The sequence below is a fragment of the Acomys russatus genome, chromosome 28 (assembly GCF_903995435.1).
Source record: "Acomys russatus chromosome 28, mAcoRus1.1, whole genome shotgun sequence".
NCBI lineage: Eukaryota > Metazoa > Chordata > Mammalia > Rodentia > Muridae > Acomys > Acomys russatus.
Window position 1 is genome coordinate 30398865 of NC_067164.1, and position 18354 is coordinate 30417218.

Genomic DNA, 18354 nt, shown 5'->3' on the forward strand with positions numbered 1-18354 from the left:
TCAGCTACATTAAAGACACCTGCCAGGTGTAGGATAAGGACAAACAGAGTGAGGAGTGTAACGTCTGGGCCTAGCTAGACTGCTCAGCAGATAAAGGTACTGGTCACTTAGCCTGTTGACCTGGGCGGACGTGTGTGTATATACACATACATAAATAAATGCAATAAAAATCATTACAATAAGCCAGGCATGGTGGCACACGCCTTTAATCCCAGCACTTGGGAGATAGAGGCAGATAGATCTCTGAATTTGAGGCCAGCCTGATCTACAGAGTGAGTTTCCAGACAGCCAGGGCTACACAGAGAAACTGTACCTCAAAAACAAAACCAAAAACAAACAACAACAACAAAAGGGCTACAATAAGATGAAAAGTAAATGAGATAAAAATTTGAGAAATGTACTGTAAACTGGGTGGTGGTGGTGCACACCTTTAATCCCAGCATTTGAGAGGCAGAGGCAGGTGGATCTCTGTGAATTTGAGGACAGTCTGGTCTACAGAGCGAGTTCCAGGACAACCAGAGCTACACAGAGAAACCCTGTCTTGAAAAACAAAACAAAACAAACAAACAAAAAGTGTACTGTGTACAGTCTTAGGTGACATAGAGACACCGCAGGTCATTGGGGGACCATGTGCTTTTAATAAGTTCTTTTATAACCTGTAATTCCTAGGCTGTGTCTTAAAATAAATTCACATGTGGTTTTGGTACCTATCTCAATTTCGGGCTCTTTGTAGATACTTAAGAAAGTATATATGATGAGTTAAACAAACTAGAAAATAAATAATCAACTGCCAAATAAGGGTTTTTTCCCCCTCCAGTATTAAAAACTGATAGAAACCTAAGACAAGGCTATGAAAGTATTTATGAGGGAGCCAGGTCCTTATGTATCAAAAAATAAATGCCATTTACGCGTAGTATGTCACACTAACTTGAGAAACAAAATGGCTATTCTGTCCCTTGCTGCCATCATCAGAGACAAATGCTCTGCTGGGTAGAGCTGGAGTATGGCTCAGAATTGCATGACAATGGTTCTCACCAGTAGTCAGTGGTCGTCAATGGTAACACATGTCAGTGGGGCATGTACTACATGTCAACCACCTGCAGAACAAGGACAGAGGGTGAGAGGGGTCACAGGGGCTCATGCGTTGGAAATGAATGAGCTAGAATTTATTAGCACAAATCTTTTGACTTCAGAGTTGGCTCCTTTAACCACTGAGCCCCTAGCCATAGCAACCTTTCTACAAAGGTGTGTGATATCTTTAGAAGGTTTTGGGGTTTGTGATAAGAAAAACAGTTACCTTAGTATGCAAATTATGTGATTCCTGGGAGTGGGTTGCCGAAGGGGTGGAGGTGGGGGTAACTTTGTGGCTGAATCCAAAGACTTAATCCCTTGTTGTTGTTGTTGTTTTGTTTTTCTTTTGTGACAGGCTTTCTCTGTGTAGCCCTGGTTGTCTTGGACTCGCTTTGTTGACCAAGTTGGTCTTGAACTCACAGAGATCCACCTACCTTTGCCTCTGTGAGTGCTGTGATTAAAGGTGTGAGCCACTTAGCCTGGCCTGACTTAATCCCCTTGAAATAGAATCCTACCTTACATTTTTCCTATCTCAATTTGAGGTTGAAGCTGAAGCTGAAGAAAATATATGTGATAAATTCAACAAATTATGGCCTGGAGATGGCTCAGAGGTTAAGAGCACTGTCTGTTCCTCAAAGGTCCTGAGTTTAATTCCCAGTAACCACAAGGTGACTCACAACCATCTAAAATGAGATCTGGTGCCCTCTTCTGGTATATAGGCACACAGGCCAACAAAATAAATAAATAAATCTTAAAAAAAAAAAATAAATAAATAAAAAAATTAGTAAGTAGGTAATCAGCCTTGTTGGCTCAGTCTGTAATTTCAGCTACTTAAGGAACTGGTTGGTGGGTGGGGGAGTACAATTCCTAGGCCATCCTAGGCAACATATCAAGATACTCCCGAGCTGGGAGTGGTGGCCCACGCCTTTAATCCCAGCACTTGGGAGGCAGAGGCAGGCAGATCATTGTGAGTTCGAGGCCAGCCTGGTCTACAAAGACTCCAGGACAGCCAAGGCTAACACAGAGAAACCCTGTCTCGAAAACTCAAAAAAAAAAAAAAAAAATCACCAAGAAACAATAAAGACTCCTTTGAAGCTTCTCCCGCTGTCATTCTCTGTTTTGTCCTTCACCCCAGCATCTGTCTTCTGAGTCGTAAAATTGAACATTTGGGATTTATTTTTTATTTTTTTGGTTTTTTGAGACAGGGTTTCTCTGTGTAGCCTTGACTGTCCTTGACTCACTTTGTAGACCAGACTGGCCTTATTATTTAATTAATTAATTTGCTTATTTATTTATTTATTTATAAGAACAGGAAGTTGACTAATGTTTGAACATCCAAGGTGTTTCTGAGCCTTACTTCTACTACCTAATGCCCCATAGGATAAATGCATCCTCTAAGTGCAGCCCAGCTCACCTGTTGTCTTTCTGTACAATTCTCTTAACTGTACAGTACATTTTATATAGGCATACTGCCTATATTTGGGGATTTTTTGAAGTGAAGATGAGACCTATTTTTGAATTATTTCATTAATTTCAAAGGTGAATTAAGCAGTTAAGATGAAAAAGAGTTACAGCCAAATATTTATAATGAGATGTGAAAACATATACTTACTAATGTTATAGTAAGGCACCCAGAAGGGAGAGTAACATTCTGTCAAGGAAATGACACAGGGGGGCGTGGGTGTCGGGGCACGCGCCTTTAATCCCAGCACTCTGGGTGGCAGAGGCGTGTAGATCTCTGTGAGTTCGAGGCCAGCCTGTTCTATAAAGTGATCACAGGACAGCCAAGGCTACACAGAAAAACCCAGTCTTGAAAACCCCAAACCCTAAACCCCAAAAACCAAAACCAAAACAAAACAGAACAAGAAAGAATGAAAGAAAGAAAGAAAATGCCACAGGACTTTCACTGCTGAAGTGAAGAGGTTGGTCCTAGAGGACAAAGTGACCTTGGTCCTGGAGGACAAAGTGACCTTGGTCCTGGAGGACAAAGTGACCTTGGTCCTGGAGGACAAAGTGACCTTGGTCCTAGAGGACAAAATGACCTTTCTAAGCTCAATGAAAGGGTGCGTGAGAGAACTGGGAACAAGAAGAGAAAAGGTGTCTTGGTGGAGAGAGTGAAAACAACTCAGGTTAATGCCCTTAGTTTTCTCGGACTTATTATCCCACAGCGAGTGAGCATTGCCTTCAGTGAGATCTTTTTTTTTTTTTTCCTTCAGATTGATGATTACCCAGACTTTTTGAACTTACCTGATAGAGAGAGCAACCAGCACATTCGTATTGTCTATTCTTCAACAGTCTTGAAGAAAGAGTGTGGAAAATTGAAAGGTGTTGGGAAATTTCTCTTTCCACTTCGCCATAGCAATACTAACAAAAAAGGTATGTAGTACATGAAGTAAGGGGGGAAAAATCAGCTGCCTTCTTTTGGTTTTTGTTTTTGTTTTTCAAGACAGGGTTTCTCTGTGTAGCCCTGGCTGTCCTGGACCTGCTTTACCAGGCTGGCCTCGAACTCACAGAGATCCGCCTGCTGCTGCCTCCTGAGTGCTGGGATTACAGGTGTGTGCCATGTTGCCAGTTCTTTATTTTTAAGACAAGGTTCTTCTACCTTTTGATACCCATAGATTTTTTTTAAATTATTATTTTATTTTATGTACATTGGTGTTTTGACTGCATGTGTGTCTGTGTGAGAGTGTCAGATCCCCTGGAACTGGAGTTTACAGACAGTTGTGAGCTGCCATGTGGGTTCTGGGAATTGAACCAGGTCTTTTAAAAGAGCAGTCAGTGCTCTTAACCATGAGCTCCCTCTCCATCCCCAGCACCAATAGATTTAAAACAAATTCTGGTGGAGCATCGAGGGTAGACAAAAGGGTTATGAACCTGGGTCTGGACTGTCCTTTGACCCTCAGGCCTCCCACTAGGAAGGGATGGTCATTTAACCCCATATGTTCTCCAAAAATAATTTTTGGAACTGAGTGTGGTGGCATGCCTTCAATCCCAGCACTTGGATGGCTGAGGCAGGAGAATTGCAAGTTCAAGACAAGCTGTCTAAAAGAAGTAGAAAACAAAGGCGAAATTGGCTGCTAATCTGTCCCCGGCAGCAGTTAAAGAGCTTAAAAAGAAGCTGTATCTAGAACCTTTGAAATAGGGACCATAGTATCTAGGAGTGGCATTAATTCTGGCTGTCTCATGGCCAAGTCAGAGGAGATTTATCACCAAGAAGCAGGGTGAGATCATTGGATAGAAAATGACTAAGGCAGACATACATGCAGGCAAGACACTCATACACATAAAATAAATAAGTAAGTAATAAAAATGATTGCATCCTTAGCATGGAAGGAAAGATGAGAGATAAAGGTCTGAGGTGGTCCATGGATGAGCCCTTTCTAAGGCAGCCAAGTAGAGCAGCCTGTTCACGGTCCACTGGTCCTCACTGCACAGTGGAGGAAAGCTGTGTGATGTTTTCTCTATAATGGACATGCAGCCTAGCACATGGAGAGCTACAGCATGGAAACGGGTTGCACCAGGCATAATTAGATGGGTTATGAAATCCCTGGCTGCTCACCTGGTCTCCTGTCACACTAATTAGGCTATCTAACTGGTGTTGGTTGCCTTAAATGCATCTTCAACCTGCCCACAAGCATGCTTTTCTTGGCTGTTTTTCAACATGGATAGGAAAGTGAAATCATGTTAAAAGTGAAACAGTGAAAATACAGTGAAACGGGTTGAAGTGTGCAGTGGCATTGAAATCCCTAGAAACTTTACAAACGATATTGAACAGTGAAGAGTTTAGCCTGTGTGCTTGTGTGTGGCTGGTCACAGAATCCCTCCTGTTCTTTACTTTTTCACGCTCTCCTCCCCAAGGTAGTATCTGACACATTTTTCTGCAAGCTGGCCTTGAACTCGCAGAGATTTGATCGCCTCTGCCTCCTGAGTGCTGGGATGAGAGGCGTGCACCTCCATTCCCGGCCCATCTGACATTTTTTGGTGCAGATGTCCTTTGAAGTACAATCCTATTCCCACCGCAAGAAGTACACATCATGAGATAAAAGCTGTTTACCCTTTCTGTCACGATAGCAGCGAGGTGCTCTGTTTTCTGTATCCTGTAAGCTGTTTGGCTAGGTGTCCCTGTACTTGTAGGACACTGGCTTACCTCCTAGATGCTCTATTATGTGGCCCTAAAGTAAGTGAGAGGGCTCACACCTGCTATGTGCAAGCTAGTCATCACCACAGCCTTTAATGTTAACGAGACTGTCATGCCTAGAGAAGCAGCAAACATTAATTACTGAGGCGCTAAATAAAGGTAATTGTTAGGACTGACTTCAAACCTCTTGGGTGAAAGCCCAGGGAATATTTTTATCATGTGGCAAAGTTGCCCACTCTCTAGCCAACTTGATCATCTGCACAAAGGAAACTCAAAATGCAAGTCATCTTTAGTGAAAGTACTCAGTTTAAATCATCACACATGACTATTAGGCCCAGCCTAGTCTACATAGCAAGTTCCAGGCCAGCAAGGTTACATACTGAAACAACCATAACAACAACAACAACAGCCAGGCGTGGTGGCGCACGCCTTTAATCCCAGCACTCGAGAGGCAGAGGCAGGCGGATCACTGTGAGTTCAAGGCCAGCCTGGTCTACAAAGTGAGTCCAGGATAGTCAAGGCTACATGGAGAAACCCTTTCTTGAACCCCCATGCCCCAACAACAACAACAACAACAAAACAACAACAAAAGAAATGGAACCAGAAATTTGTGTGCATGTATATTTGTACATACATGCACACACACACATACGTATACGTAAGCTGAACCCTAGGACAGTTCCTACGTCTGGGGAAGATCTAAAACTAAAACAAAGAGCTGAGAGTCTCTCTGGTTTGATAAGAATTTTTTACATGATTCAACTCGAACATCTTCATGGGAAGAGGATTTTTTTTCCCCCAGTATATTAAATATCTTGCAATCGAGAAAGCAAACTTGTTCTGTAGTCTGCTCTGGTTTCGTTCTTGTTTCTGTGATAATACAAGACGACAGGAAACAGTTTAGGGAGAAAGGGCCCCCCCCATCTTAGAGTTCCAGGTTCCAGCCCCCCACTTTACTGTGCAGAAGTGAAGGTGGGAACTTGAAGCAGATCGTAACGTCCACAGACAAGAACAGACAGAGGATGAGCGCAAGCATGGCGGTGCCCCATTACTTTTTCCTTTTTTTTTATAAGTTTGGGGGCCAAACTGTCTACAATGGGAGCATCTTCCCATTTCAACTAATGTGTCAAGACAATTTCCCACAGACATTCTTCACAGGACAGCCTAGCCTAGAAAGCCCCCCACTGAGATTTTATTCCCAGGTGATTCTATACTGTGTCAAATATCCAGTCAGAATATCATGTAGTCTCTTCTAAAAAGTGTGTGCATTTATGCATGTGTATGTCTTTGTGTGCATATGTGCATGTGTGTGCATTCATGTGGGCATGTGTGTGTTGGGGCTTTTTTGTGCAGGTCTGTGGATGTGCAGTGTGTACATGTTTCTGTGGGTTTACACAAGTGTACTTGTTCATGTTGACGTCAAAGGTCTATATCAAGTCCTTCCTTGATATTCTACCAACCACAGAGGCAGACCATGATCTACTCACATCTGGATGGAGAGCATAGATTCTCTTTGTCCCATTACAAATGAAGCCTTCAGGCCAACAGAGAGGGGCAGTGACATTGCACTAGGATTGCTGTGTCACTGTCCTTTAATAACATTAGGTCCTCATAAACTCACGTTATTTAATTAATGACCACGCTATTTTTGTTTTAAGTTAAGCAAGAGGATAATGGCCCTGCCTTATGGAGAAGAGAAGTTTCTAAGGGTCTGAACGACTCCTCTCTCAGGTAAGGTTATTCTAACTTGCTGATCAAAACTTACTTTATGTTGCAGTTTGTTTGTTTGTTTGTTTTCTTTGAGACAGGGTCTCTCTGTGTAGCCCTGGCTGTCAAGGACTCGCTTTGTAGACCAGGCTGGCCTCGAACTCAGAGATCTGCCTGCCTCTGCCTCCTTGAGGGCTGGGACAAAGGGGTGTGCCACCATGCCTTGCTGCAGTTTTTGTTCTTTTTGTAAAATACATTTTTATATGTTGTATGTATGGTGTGTGCGTAAGTGAGCGTGCAACAGTGTGCATGTGGAGGCCAGAGTATACCTTGCAAGAGGAGGTTCTCTCTTGTCTTGTGGGTTTTGGGACCAAACATAGGTCCTGAGTCTTGGTGGTCAATGTCCTTACCTGATTAAGCCACCTCACTGGCTGTTGTTGTTGTTGTTATTATTATTTTGAGACAGGGTTTCTCTGTGTAGCCTTAGCTGTCCAGAACTTGCTCTGTAGACAAGGCTAGCTTCTAACTCAGAGATCTGCCTGCCTCTGCCTCCAAAGTGCTGGGATCAAAGTCATACACCACCACCTGGCCTATAATTTTTTTTTTTTTTTTGAAAAATACATTTTTTTTCTATTACTTTCTTTAGCTCCATTCTGTGTATCTCATACATACAACAGTGGAAAAAAGAACTTTACAGGTGGGTGAAGTGGTGAATGAATGCCTGTGCTGGGATTAAAGGTGTACACCACCACTGCCCAGGTTGGAGAGATTTAAGGAGGGGAAAACTAAATTCTCTTGTGGGAAGAGGTCAAGCTTCCAGAGAGTTTACAAGGAGATGGGGCCATCAAGGAGAGTGGCTGTGAAGACCAAGGGCAGGTGACACATGGAACTTCTATCAGGGCTGTGTGATGGATCATCTTGGCTGTCATCTTGACATATCAGGGAGGAGAGAAATCTCAATTGAAGAATTGCCTCCATCAGATTGGCCTGTGGGTGTGTCTGTAACGGCAATTTCTTGGTTGCTAGTTCATGTAGGAGGTCGCATTCTACTGCGGGTGGTACCTTCCCGAGGCACGCAGGCAGGCAGGCAGGCCGGGGCTCTGTGGGAAAGCTAGCTGAACAAGCCAGGTGAAGTTATTCAGGAAGCATTATCCCTCCATGCTTCTGTTTTAGGTTCCTGTTTCAGCTCCTGCCCCTACGTTCCAGGCATGGGCTTGTTACTCTGAAATATAAATCAGACAAGGCCTTTCCTCCCCTTACTCACGTTTGCTCATATTTATCACAGCAACAGGAAAGAAAACCAAGGGGCGGGCGTGATGGCGCATGCCTTTAATCCCAGCACTCCCAGAGGCAGAGGGAGGCAGATCTTTGTAAGTTCGAGACCAGGCTGATCTATAACAGTGAGTCCAAAAATACAAACCAACAAACAAAAATAAAAAGAAAGAAAGAAAGAAAAGCGAAGAACTCTAATAAAGAGTATAAGCAGTCTGTGTGGCCTCAAAATTGAACATGAAGATAAAATTGGCTCATCTTTTGGAAGGCTTTTTTTTTCTTTTTAGGATTTCTTTTATTATTTATTTGTGTATGTGTGTGCATGTGCATGTAGGTGTGTGCACGTGCATGTATGTTCTCGGAGGCCAGAAGAGGGTGTCACGTCCTCTGGAGCTGGAGGTGCAGTTGTGGTTGTGAGCTGCCACGTGGATGTTTGGCACTGAATTCTGGTCCTCTATAAGCACAGCAAGTGTTCTTAACTACTGAGCTCTCTCCCTCCAGAACCACTTCAGAGGCTCATAAAAGATGCAATGAAGATCAAACATTTAATTTCATAGGAGTTGAGGAAAAAAACACTCAAAGTTTTGGCCAGAACAATGATAAAAATCATTATTATAAAAAAGTAATAATAAGCTGATAATCATGTCTAAAAGTGAAGAGAAAAACCCTTGAGGGGCCTAAGAAAGTTTAATGGAATCTTTTCCCCCCAAGACAGGGTTTCTCTGTGTAGCCTTGGCTGTCCTAGACTCACTCTGTAGACTGGCTGGCCTTGAACTCACAGAGATCCACCTGCCTCTGCCTCCCAAGTGCTGGGATTAAAGGCATGTATTTATTTATTTTCTTTCTAAGTTTTTCAAGACAGGGTTTTTTTTTTTTTTTTTTCATGTAGCCCTATCTGTCCTGAAACTTACTCTGTAGATCGAGCTGGCCTTGAACTCAGAGATATGTAAGGACATTTTCTTTTTTTTCTTTTTAAATTTTTATTTAACTTTAGATTATGTGCACTGGTCTGAGGGTGTCAGATCCCTTCGAACTGGAATTACTGACAGTTGTGAGCTACCATGTGGTTGCTGGGAATTGAACCCAGGTCCTTTGGAAGAGCAAACAGTGCGCTTAACCACTGAGCCATCTCTCCAGCCCAGGGACATTTTCTTTATTAGTGATTGATATGGGAGATCCCAGCTCATTTTAGGCAGTACCACCCAGGGCTGGTGGTCCTTAGTGTGATGAGAAAGCAGGCTGAGCAAGCCATGAGAAGCAAGCAGGTAAGTGGCACCCCTGCATGGCCTCTGCATCAGCTCCTGCCTCCAGCTTCCTGTCCTGCTTGAGTTTTTGCCCTGACCTCCTTTGATGATGAGCTATGGTATGGAAGTGTAAGCAAAATAAATCTTTTCTTCCCTATGGTGGTTTGAGTAAGAATGCCTTCCATAGGCTCCTGTATTTGAAGGCTTGGTCATCAGGGGATGGCACTACTTAGAAGGATAGTTCAACAAGGTGTGGCCTTGTTGAAGTGGGTGTGTCACTAGACACAGGCTTTGTGGTTTCAGAAACACAAGTCAGGCCCAACCTCCCTCTCCTCCCTTCCTCTCCCCTTCCCTCCTCCCCCTCCCCCCTCTCATTATGCAATCTCATGAAGTTATTCATAAGAATATTTCAAGTGTTAAAACTGGTCTCTGGACCAGCCATAAAGTCTTATGGAACGTGACTCTAAGGAGCAGCCTAACCATTTAACTGTTATCTTTCCACTTCTGTAAATAAAGCTTGCTTCCTGTATATCCACAATTGTTTTTGTTGTCGTTTGTTTTGCCCTTAGAAACTCAAACTAACCGGAGGTCCCATCTGCTTCCCACTAATCTTGGGACAGCCCCGCTGATGGTTAATAAAGATCCCATTTGCCAGGCATAGTGGCACATGCCTTTAATCCCAGCACTCGGGAGGAAGAGGCAGGCAGATCGCTTCCCACTAGACTGTCAGTTCCCCGAGGGCAGACTGCATACTCTTGTTTGTTGAAATATTTCTGACTTGGCCACGTGCCTACAATACAGTCCTTTTGCCCCTTTTTGCCATGCTGGTCATCAAACCCAGGCTCTTCCTCATGCTTAGGCAAGTACTCTGCCACCAAGCTAGGCTCCCAGCCAGAAGGTGTTTAATGTTTGTTGAGTGAGTACACGGCATAGGCTTAGCTGGGCTCATATTCTTTAGGTTTTCAGGAATCAGATTTGATTTGATTAGCATCATGAGGCAGTAAACTTACGTTGCTTCTATGAAGGTTGTGATCTCTGAGCTTCCAGTGGAAGCTTGCCTCACAGCAAGGCACCATATGAACATCTGAGTGTGGCTCTAAGCCGGGAGGAGATGGCTGGTCATCGGTATTGACATGCTTCTAGGCTCAAGTCACCATAGCACATTTTGGCATATGCTAGCCCCCAAATTTATTTATTTCTCTTCCTTCCTTCATCCCTTCCTCCCTTCCTCCCTTTCTTTCTTTCTTTTTCTTTTTTTTTCTTTCTTTCTTTTTTTTTTTTACTTTTTTGGTTTTTCAATGAGACAGGGTTTCTCTGTGTAGCCTTGGCTGTCCTGGACTCACTTTGTAGACCTGGTTGGCCTCGAACTCACAGTGATCTGCCTGCCTCTGCCTCCAGAGTGCTGAGATTACAGGCATACGCCACTGCACCTCTCTTAGCCCCCAAATTTCTAAAACGCTCTGACAACTGCTCTCATTGTTTCCCTCCTACTTAGAATGACGAATCATTACAGTGTGTGGATACTGTAAACAGAGGGATAGACTGGCACACAGAGCTTAGATTAAAAGAGGGAATTTATTGAAATAACAGGTGACTCATACAATGCAATACTCATTCAAAGGGTAGGAAGGCAGAGAGATGGGGATAGTGTTCTCTCTATCTGGTACTTTAGTCAAACATGTCCTAATTATTGGTGTGCGTGTTCCCTTGTGGATGAACAATGCTGAGCAAAATCAGCCAGAGTTAGAGTGAACTCTAGTGATGGAGCAGAGGGGAGAAGAGAGCTGGGGTTTGGCTCTAGTGGCTCTGGGTGTGTGGAGCACGGAAGAAAGCTGGGGTTTGTCACTGGTGTCACTGGGTGTGTGGAGCACAGGGCTCCGACTGCTCTCATGTGTGTTGGCCAGCCTTGCTTTCTCTCACTGAAACCCATATCATTGATAGGGCAGCAAAGTCTGAAATTCATATTTTACAGCTCCCACTACTGGGCATAGACCTATTCACATCTTGTATTAAAAATTTTTAAATCCCCTGGCTGGGCGGTGGTGGCACACGCCTTTAATCCCAGCAGTCTGGAGGCAGAGGCAGGTGGATTGCTGTGAGTTCAAGGCCAGCCTGGTCTACAAAGCGAGTCCAGGACAGCCAGGGCTACACAGGGAAACCCTATCTTGAAAAACAAAACAAAATAAAAAACCCCAGGGAAGGTTTGTAACAATCCCGCAGGAAAAGATGATTGGCCACTGAAAAATATCATGCGTAGTCAGGAGACCAGAGCCCCTGAAAACCTAACAGCTTGTGTACTCCACATGTGCAATCTAGGAGTCTAAATAAAGGGCGTGGGGACAGAGTTGAGTCGACTTTCTGAGAGAACACCAGAATCAAAAGTGTAAACCACAGGCAGGTTGGATGAAGGATGCAAAGAGTTAATGAGAGGACCACAGGATGCTCACAGGCCTAGCTTGGATGTGAAGCCTAATTGTGAAAAGCCCCAGGGCAGAAGAAAGATTCCACTGTCTTGGGCCGTCATACGTCCCTAAGTGTGATTGCCTTTCAGGGTAGTAATAAACACCAGGCATAGGCGCCTGAGGGATGGAAGTCAGACCTGTGGTCTCCGATGGTTTGTACTTAGGTTGCTCTCCTTAGGATAACTTCATTAGTAGATAGGACCACCGACTCATAGTGCGTACAGTGGAACACACAGGGAGGTACTTTACTGCTTAACAATTCACATGCGTGTACCAGTGAACATATGTTGGTGGGGGGTGCCCATGCATGTGCGGAGCCAGAGGACCGTGTCAGATATCCTTGCTCCATTGTTTTCATCTTATTCCTTTGAGACGGGCTCTCTTCCTTAACCTGGAGCTAGGCTGTGTCCAGAAAGCAAGCCTTGGAAATCCTCCTGTTTCTGTCCTCCACCTCCTGAGGCTCTGGGTACCCTCCTTCTGATATTCTGGAGGGTTTAACTCAGGTCCTGTGTGTATAGAAAGCATTCTTTTTTGTTTGTTTGTTTGTTTGCTTTGTTTTTTGTTTTTTGTTTTTCGAGACAGAGTTTCTCTCTGTGTTAGCCTTGGCTGTCCTGGACTCACTTTGTAGACAAGGCTGGCCTCAAACTCACAGCGATCAGCCTGCCTCTGCCTCCTGAGTGCAGAAAGCATTCTTCTGAGCCATTTCTTGGCCACTTTCTTTTCTTCCTCCTTTCCTTTCCTCTTTCTTTCTTTCTTTCTTTCTTTCTTTCTTTCTTTCTTTCTTTCTTTCTTTCTTTCTTTCTTTCAAGGAAAAGTAACTTCTGACCTAGTAAAGAGTTCTGTAACCCAGGAGTCAGAGGGGCAGAAACAAACCTCTCCTATTGTTTGTTAATGGGTCTTGGTTTCTTTGGGACAGCAGTTTAGGGCACCCAGCTTCCTAGATGACCCTTGAGCAAGTCTATGTAGTCCCTGTATGCTGCAGTCATGGGACTCACACCTTTAAAGGCAGACTGCCCCACAAACATGATCTCATTGTGTTGTAGTGCTATAGGTTATAGACTATAGGTTTCTTACACATAGGGCTTTGGATATGTGGTTCTGACCTCGGTGACTGTGTGTCTCTCATATACGGGGCATCTTACCATTGCAGGTCCAGAGAACCTTGGACCACCCAGAACACAAATCCCAGGAATGCAGGCATGCTGGCTTCTTGCATCTCTACCCATACTTGCTTTTTCCTAAGGCTCCACTGCAAACAAATCCTCCTTTGTTGGTATTAGTGGTTATTTCTCTGCCCCTTCTGGCTCCCACATAATGAGATGGAAATCTGTTACATTTATTAATAAGCTTCAAGCACCATAACTGGGCAGATACTGATCTAATCGATTTATTCTAACTCAACTATGTTAGCCTGGCCTACTTCCCAGCCATATGCCTCATTATCTGTCCTCTAGTCTCTCCCTGGCTACCTCTGCTCCATCCTTGTCCCCACTGACAACTCCTCATGGCATGGCAACTTTTTCTTCCCTCCCCGGCCCCTCTCTCTTCCTGGGATCCCAAGACTGGGAATGGAAGTCCCATCTGCTCTTTCATTTGCCCAATCATAGGCTCTTCAGCTTCTTAATTAACCAATCAGAGATAATTGAGGAGAAACTTACACACCAGTGAGCCAGGAAGTTCCTCAATAGCAGTGACAATACCAGAATCTGTTAGCATTTAGCTAGCTTCAGGTTCAGCTGTTAAAAACAGAGACACACCTTAATGCAATGTGGTGAAGGCCACCTCTACACTCCTTTAACTGAACAAGCATTACAAAGCAAGAAAGAAGGAAATAATGTTGAAAGGGCGGAAATCATTGCAATAAATAACAGAGAAACGACTGAGTGGGTAAAAAGCTTGCTGTTCTTGCAGAGAACCAGAGTTTGGTTCCCAGCACCAGTGTGTGTGTGTATGTGTGTGTGTGTGTACCCACACATGTGTGCACACATACACACACAAATAAAAATAGAATTAATCTTTATTTTTATTTTTGGTTTTTTGAGACAGGGTCTCTCTGTGTAGCCCTGGCTGTCCTGGACTCTTTGTAGACCAGGCTGGCTTTGAACTCACAGCGATCTGCCTGTCTCTGCCTCCTGAGTGCTGGGATTAAAGGTGTGTGCCACCATGCCCGGCAGAATTAATCTTTTAAAATAGGAATAGTGACAGTAGAAAACATTGTACCTCATCTCCCTTTCTTCTTGACAACCATGAAGTTCTTTATTGTGAGTATTCCCAATAATGACAAGCATCTTGGAAAAGGATGATGGCTTTTTTTCTCTAATTCACACTGAATTTCCATAGTATTGTAGTAGTTGGTATGCTGAGTACATAAATTCAGAAGACAAAGATTCACTAACCGTTGGAATCCACTCACTACGCGAATGCCAAGTATTCTCTGAGGAGACAGGCAATGTTTGCTCATCTCAGGGCATGTTCCTGGCAGCGGCTTAAACCTCACCTTGAAACCCAATGTCTTGTACACAGCCTTGAGTATGTACCGTGCTGCAGCGTTACCCAAGAGAAAGTGTTTTGTGACCATTTCATAACTATGATATAGATGTTATTATTGAGTTAAAATGGCTGCTGCCTAAATTTTAAACAAATACCATTACACTTACAGTCATAGACTTTAAGGTGCAGAGAGGGAGCTGGTGGTTGGAACTCAGAACAGTCAATAGAGTGGATTTAGTTTGTTTAAAATTAGCAGGAGAGATGTCTCGGCAGTTGAGTTGAGAGCGCTGCGGCTCTTACAGAGGACTCAGGTTCCCGTCCCGCCACCTACAGGGTAGCTCAGAACTATCTGCAGCTCCATTTCTAAAGGATCTGGTGCCCTCTTCTGTCCTGTACTAGGCACATATGTGGTACATAGACAGGCAGGCAACACACACACACATATGCACATATATATTAAAATAAAATATTTTAAAAAACCAGGCAGGTGGCGGTGTTGGGCGATGGTGGCACATGCCTTTAATCCCAGCACTTGGGAGACAGGCAGCTGGATCGCGGAGCTTGAGGCCAGCCTGGTCTACAAAGCCAGGAAAGTCAATGCTACACAGAGAAACCCTGTCTCAAGAAACCAAAAAAGAAAAAACAAAACAAAACAAACAAAAAAGCAAAGCAAATAATCCTTTCAGTGAAACTACTGGGACTCCAAGAAGGCCCAAAGTGTCCATCATAGGAAATGCCTTTGCAGGAGGTGGTAAATGTAGAGGCTTGTGGATCCCGGTGAGTTCAAGGCCAGCCTGAGGTACACAGCAAGCTCCAGGCCAACCAGTGCTACATAGTGAGATCCTGTCTTAAAAACCAAAGCAACAGCAAAAACCCAAATCCAAAAAGTGCTTCTTTGTATGGCACTGGGAAGCCATGTTTCTGAAAGCAGAAGAGCATGCCAAGGGACAGTCACACTCTCTTTCCATTAGCCACGCCCTCTTTCCATTAACCAGAGCTAAATGTATTAGTTACTTCCCCATTGCTGTGTCAAAATTCTTCACAGAAATGACTTAAGGAAGGAAGGATTCATTATGGCTCGTGGTTTTAAAAGTTTCCGCCCAGAGGGAAAGGCATGGCAAAATGGCTCAGCCCTTTGTAGTGGTAGTGTGCTGTGGTGGCTGTTCACACTGTGCTAGACCAGGAAACAGAAAAGCACACCGAAACAAGGGCTGGTGGCCTGCTTCTGTGACCTACTTCTACTGCCCAGGCCTCGTGGCCAAAAGGCTCCATAGCCTTCAAAATGGTGTATGGCTGGCGACTAACTGCTCAAAATGACATCTGAGACTCAAACCATAACTGCAAGTGAGGTCCAGTCACTCCCTCCTTATAACTGGCATTCTGTTTACATCAAGTGAGTTGCTTTTAGAGTCACAGATAGCTGAAATTGATGGCTAGATTCTCTCAGTTCCTCGCTGCTAAATTCTCAATACCATAATTTGATACTTGTTCCTCCCCACAGGTTCCACCAGGGGAGCTGTGAACCACACAAGGACTCAAGTCCCCACCTTTCAGACGTCACGCAGCAACTGTCCCTTGCTAGCCCAGGCGCCTCTCGACCCTTACCTACCCTCTCTAGGAGCTGTGCGTCTATGGCAACTTCTGGAAAGGCTGCCTACTCACCAACTCATTCACCAAACACAGAAGGAGCGTGGGAGCTTCCAAGCCTCAAGGACTCCCCGAGTGAGGGTTCTCTCAGGTTGGCTGGGAGCAGGGGTGAGTTTCTTCCGGAGTCTGCTCTGCACAGTAGCTCCAGCCTGGAGAAGGAGGAGTCGGAACTCCACCTGTATATTCTTTCCGCAACCTCATCGATATTTCTGCACTTAAAGAGTTCATGGAACAACTACGTCATAGTGAGTGACCGACCAGCTGGCTCCCACCTCAGTGTGTTTGCTTGGTTTTGTTGTGGTTTTTTGTTTGTTTGTTTGGTTTTTAGGGCAAATGTGAGCTCTCATTCTCTCCCGTTTCTGGTATTTAGCCTTGGAATTTAATGATTGTTGTGAAAGATAGGAATGCACCAGGGGAGATTTTATTCAGGCGTTTGCAATAAGGAGAAATACTTATTAACAAATAGTGTCTTGGGGACTGGAGAGTTGGCCTGGCACTTTAGAGCACTGTTGCTCTTGCAGAGGGCCTGGGTTTGAATCCCAGCACTCATGTGCTCACTCACAACCATCTCTAGCTCCACAGTCAAGGGATCTGATGCCCTTTTCTGGTCTCCTTGGGAACCAGTCATGTATGTGGTATACATACATACATACATACATACATACATACATACATACATACAGGCAAAACACTCATAATATGAAAGAAAGAAGAAAAAGGAAAAAGGAAGGAAGGATAAAAGAAAGAAAGAAAGAAAGAAAGAAAGGATAAATGAAAAGGAAGACAATAATGTGTTAGGGAAAATAGGAAGAGTCTGGGCTTTTGAGGAGGCAAGGGAGCAAGGACAGTCATGATGGAGTCTTTCCAGGGGACTTTTGCAGTTAGCTAGGTAACACAGAACTCAAGATGAAATTCAACATAGTCAATATGTCTCTGTATTTCCATTTTTAAAACTTTACTGTTATTGTGTGCATGCGTGTGTATGATTTGGGAGGGGCACACATGTGCCAAAGTGTATGTGTGGAGGACAGCTTCTTGGAGTTGCTTCTCTCCTCCATCTTACTAGGTTCTGGGGCTTGAACTCAGGTTGCCAGGCTTGTAGAACAAGCAACATTCCCCGCTGACTCCTCCCCAAGCCCCATTCTTGTATATCCTTACTACACTGGCCTAACTTTTTTTTTGTTGTTTGTTTGTTTTTTTGTTTTTGGAAACAGGGTTTCTTTGTTATCTTGGCCGTCCTGGACTCACTTTATAGACCAGGTTGGCCTCGAACTCACAGTGATCTGCCTGCCTCTGCCTCCCAAGTGCTGGGATTAAAGGCGTGTGCCACCATGTCCAGCTCCTGGCCTAACTTTTTATTGATTCTTTGTGAGTTTCCCATCGTGCACTCCTCTCCCACTCATCTCCCGACCCCTCATACCTGCCCTCCACCCTTGCAACCTCCCCCCAAAATAACACACACACACACCATCTCATCTTGGAAGCTGTAGTGTGTCACAGTGTGTCTCTCAGTATACCCCCTTGTCCACACATCTGCACTTACAATGTTCATTGCAATGTGTTATTGGTCTGGTTCCGAGAAGACGGAATGAGAAGAAAATGAGCCAGAAAATGAGAAGAAGCCAGAAGATTAGAGCAGACTGCTGAGTTAGTTGAGGCCAAGCGGAACAAGCCAGATTGAATAAATCAGCTGGGAGAGGAGTTTGACCCAGCCAGCCCAGAGCTCAGAAAGAACAAAATGCTAATGGCTGCTGTGGAGGACAGATGGAAAGGGGAGGGGGAACAGAATCTCTGTGTTTCACTGTATGCATTTAGTCCAATGCAATGTCCAAACTTGATAAATTATTTAAAAAAAAAATACAGAATTGGCCAGGTTTGGTAGCACGTATCTTTAATGCCAGCATTCGGGAGGCCGAGGCAGGTGGATCTTTGGAGGGTTGAGTTTAGCCTGGTCTACATAGTGAGTTCCAAGCCAGAGCTACAAAGTGAGACCCTGCCTCAAAACAACAGTAACAACAACAACAAAAACAAAAAACAGAATGTACTGGGTGGTGGTGGCACAAGCCTTTAATCCCAGGACTTGGGAGGTAGAGGCAGGTGGATCACTGTGAGTTCAAGGCCAGCCTGGTCTGCAAAGTGAGTCCAGGACAGCCAAGGCTACACAGAGAAACCCTATCTCCAAAACCAAAACCAAAAAACCAGAATTTGCTTGTCATCTTTGAGCACAGGCCGTGACAGTCACTGTATTGTTCTAATTTTAGGACATGGGCAGCAGAATTGAACATAAATAGATCGTTTACTAGTGAAAAACTGTTGTATTTAA

At 44.2% G+C, this 18354-nt stretch overlaps 1 protein-coding gene across 1 annotated transcript in view; it reads left to right on the top strand.

Annotated features, from left to right (window-relative positions):
• C28H12orf56 (chromosome 28 C12orf56 homolog) overlaps positions 1-18354 on the top strand; it is a 51998-nt gene that overhangs the window by 8191 nt on the left and 25453 nt on the right. Inside the window, exons 2-4 of the mRNA XM_051170428.1 lie at positions 3288-3447; positions 6868-6940; positions 15886-16276. Coding sequence (XP_051026385.1) covers positions 3288-3447; positions 6868-6940; positions 15886-16276 — 624 coding nt within the window. The remainder of the gene's footprint in view (positions 1-3287; positions 3448-6867; positions 6941-15885; positions 16277-18354) is intronic.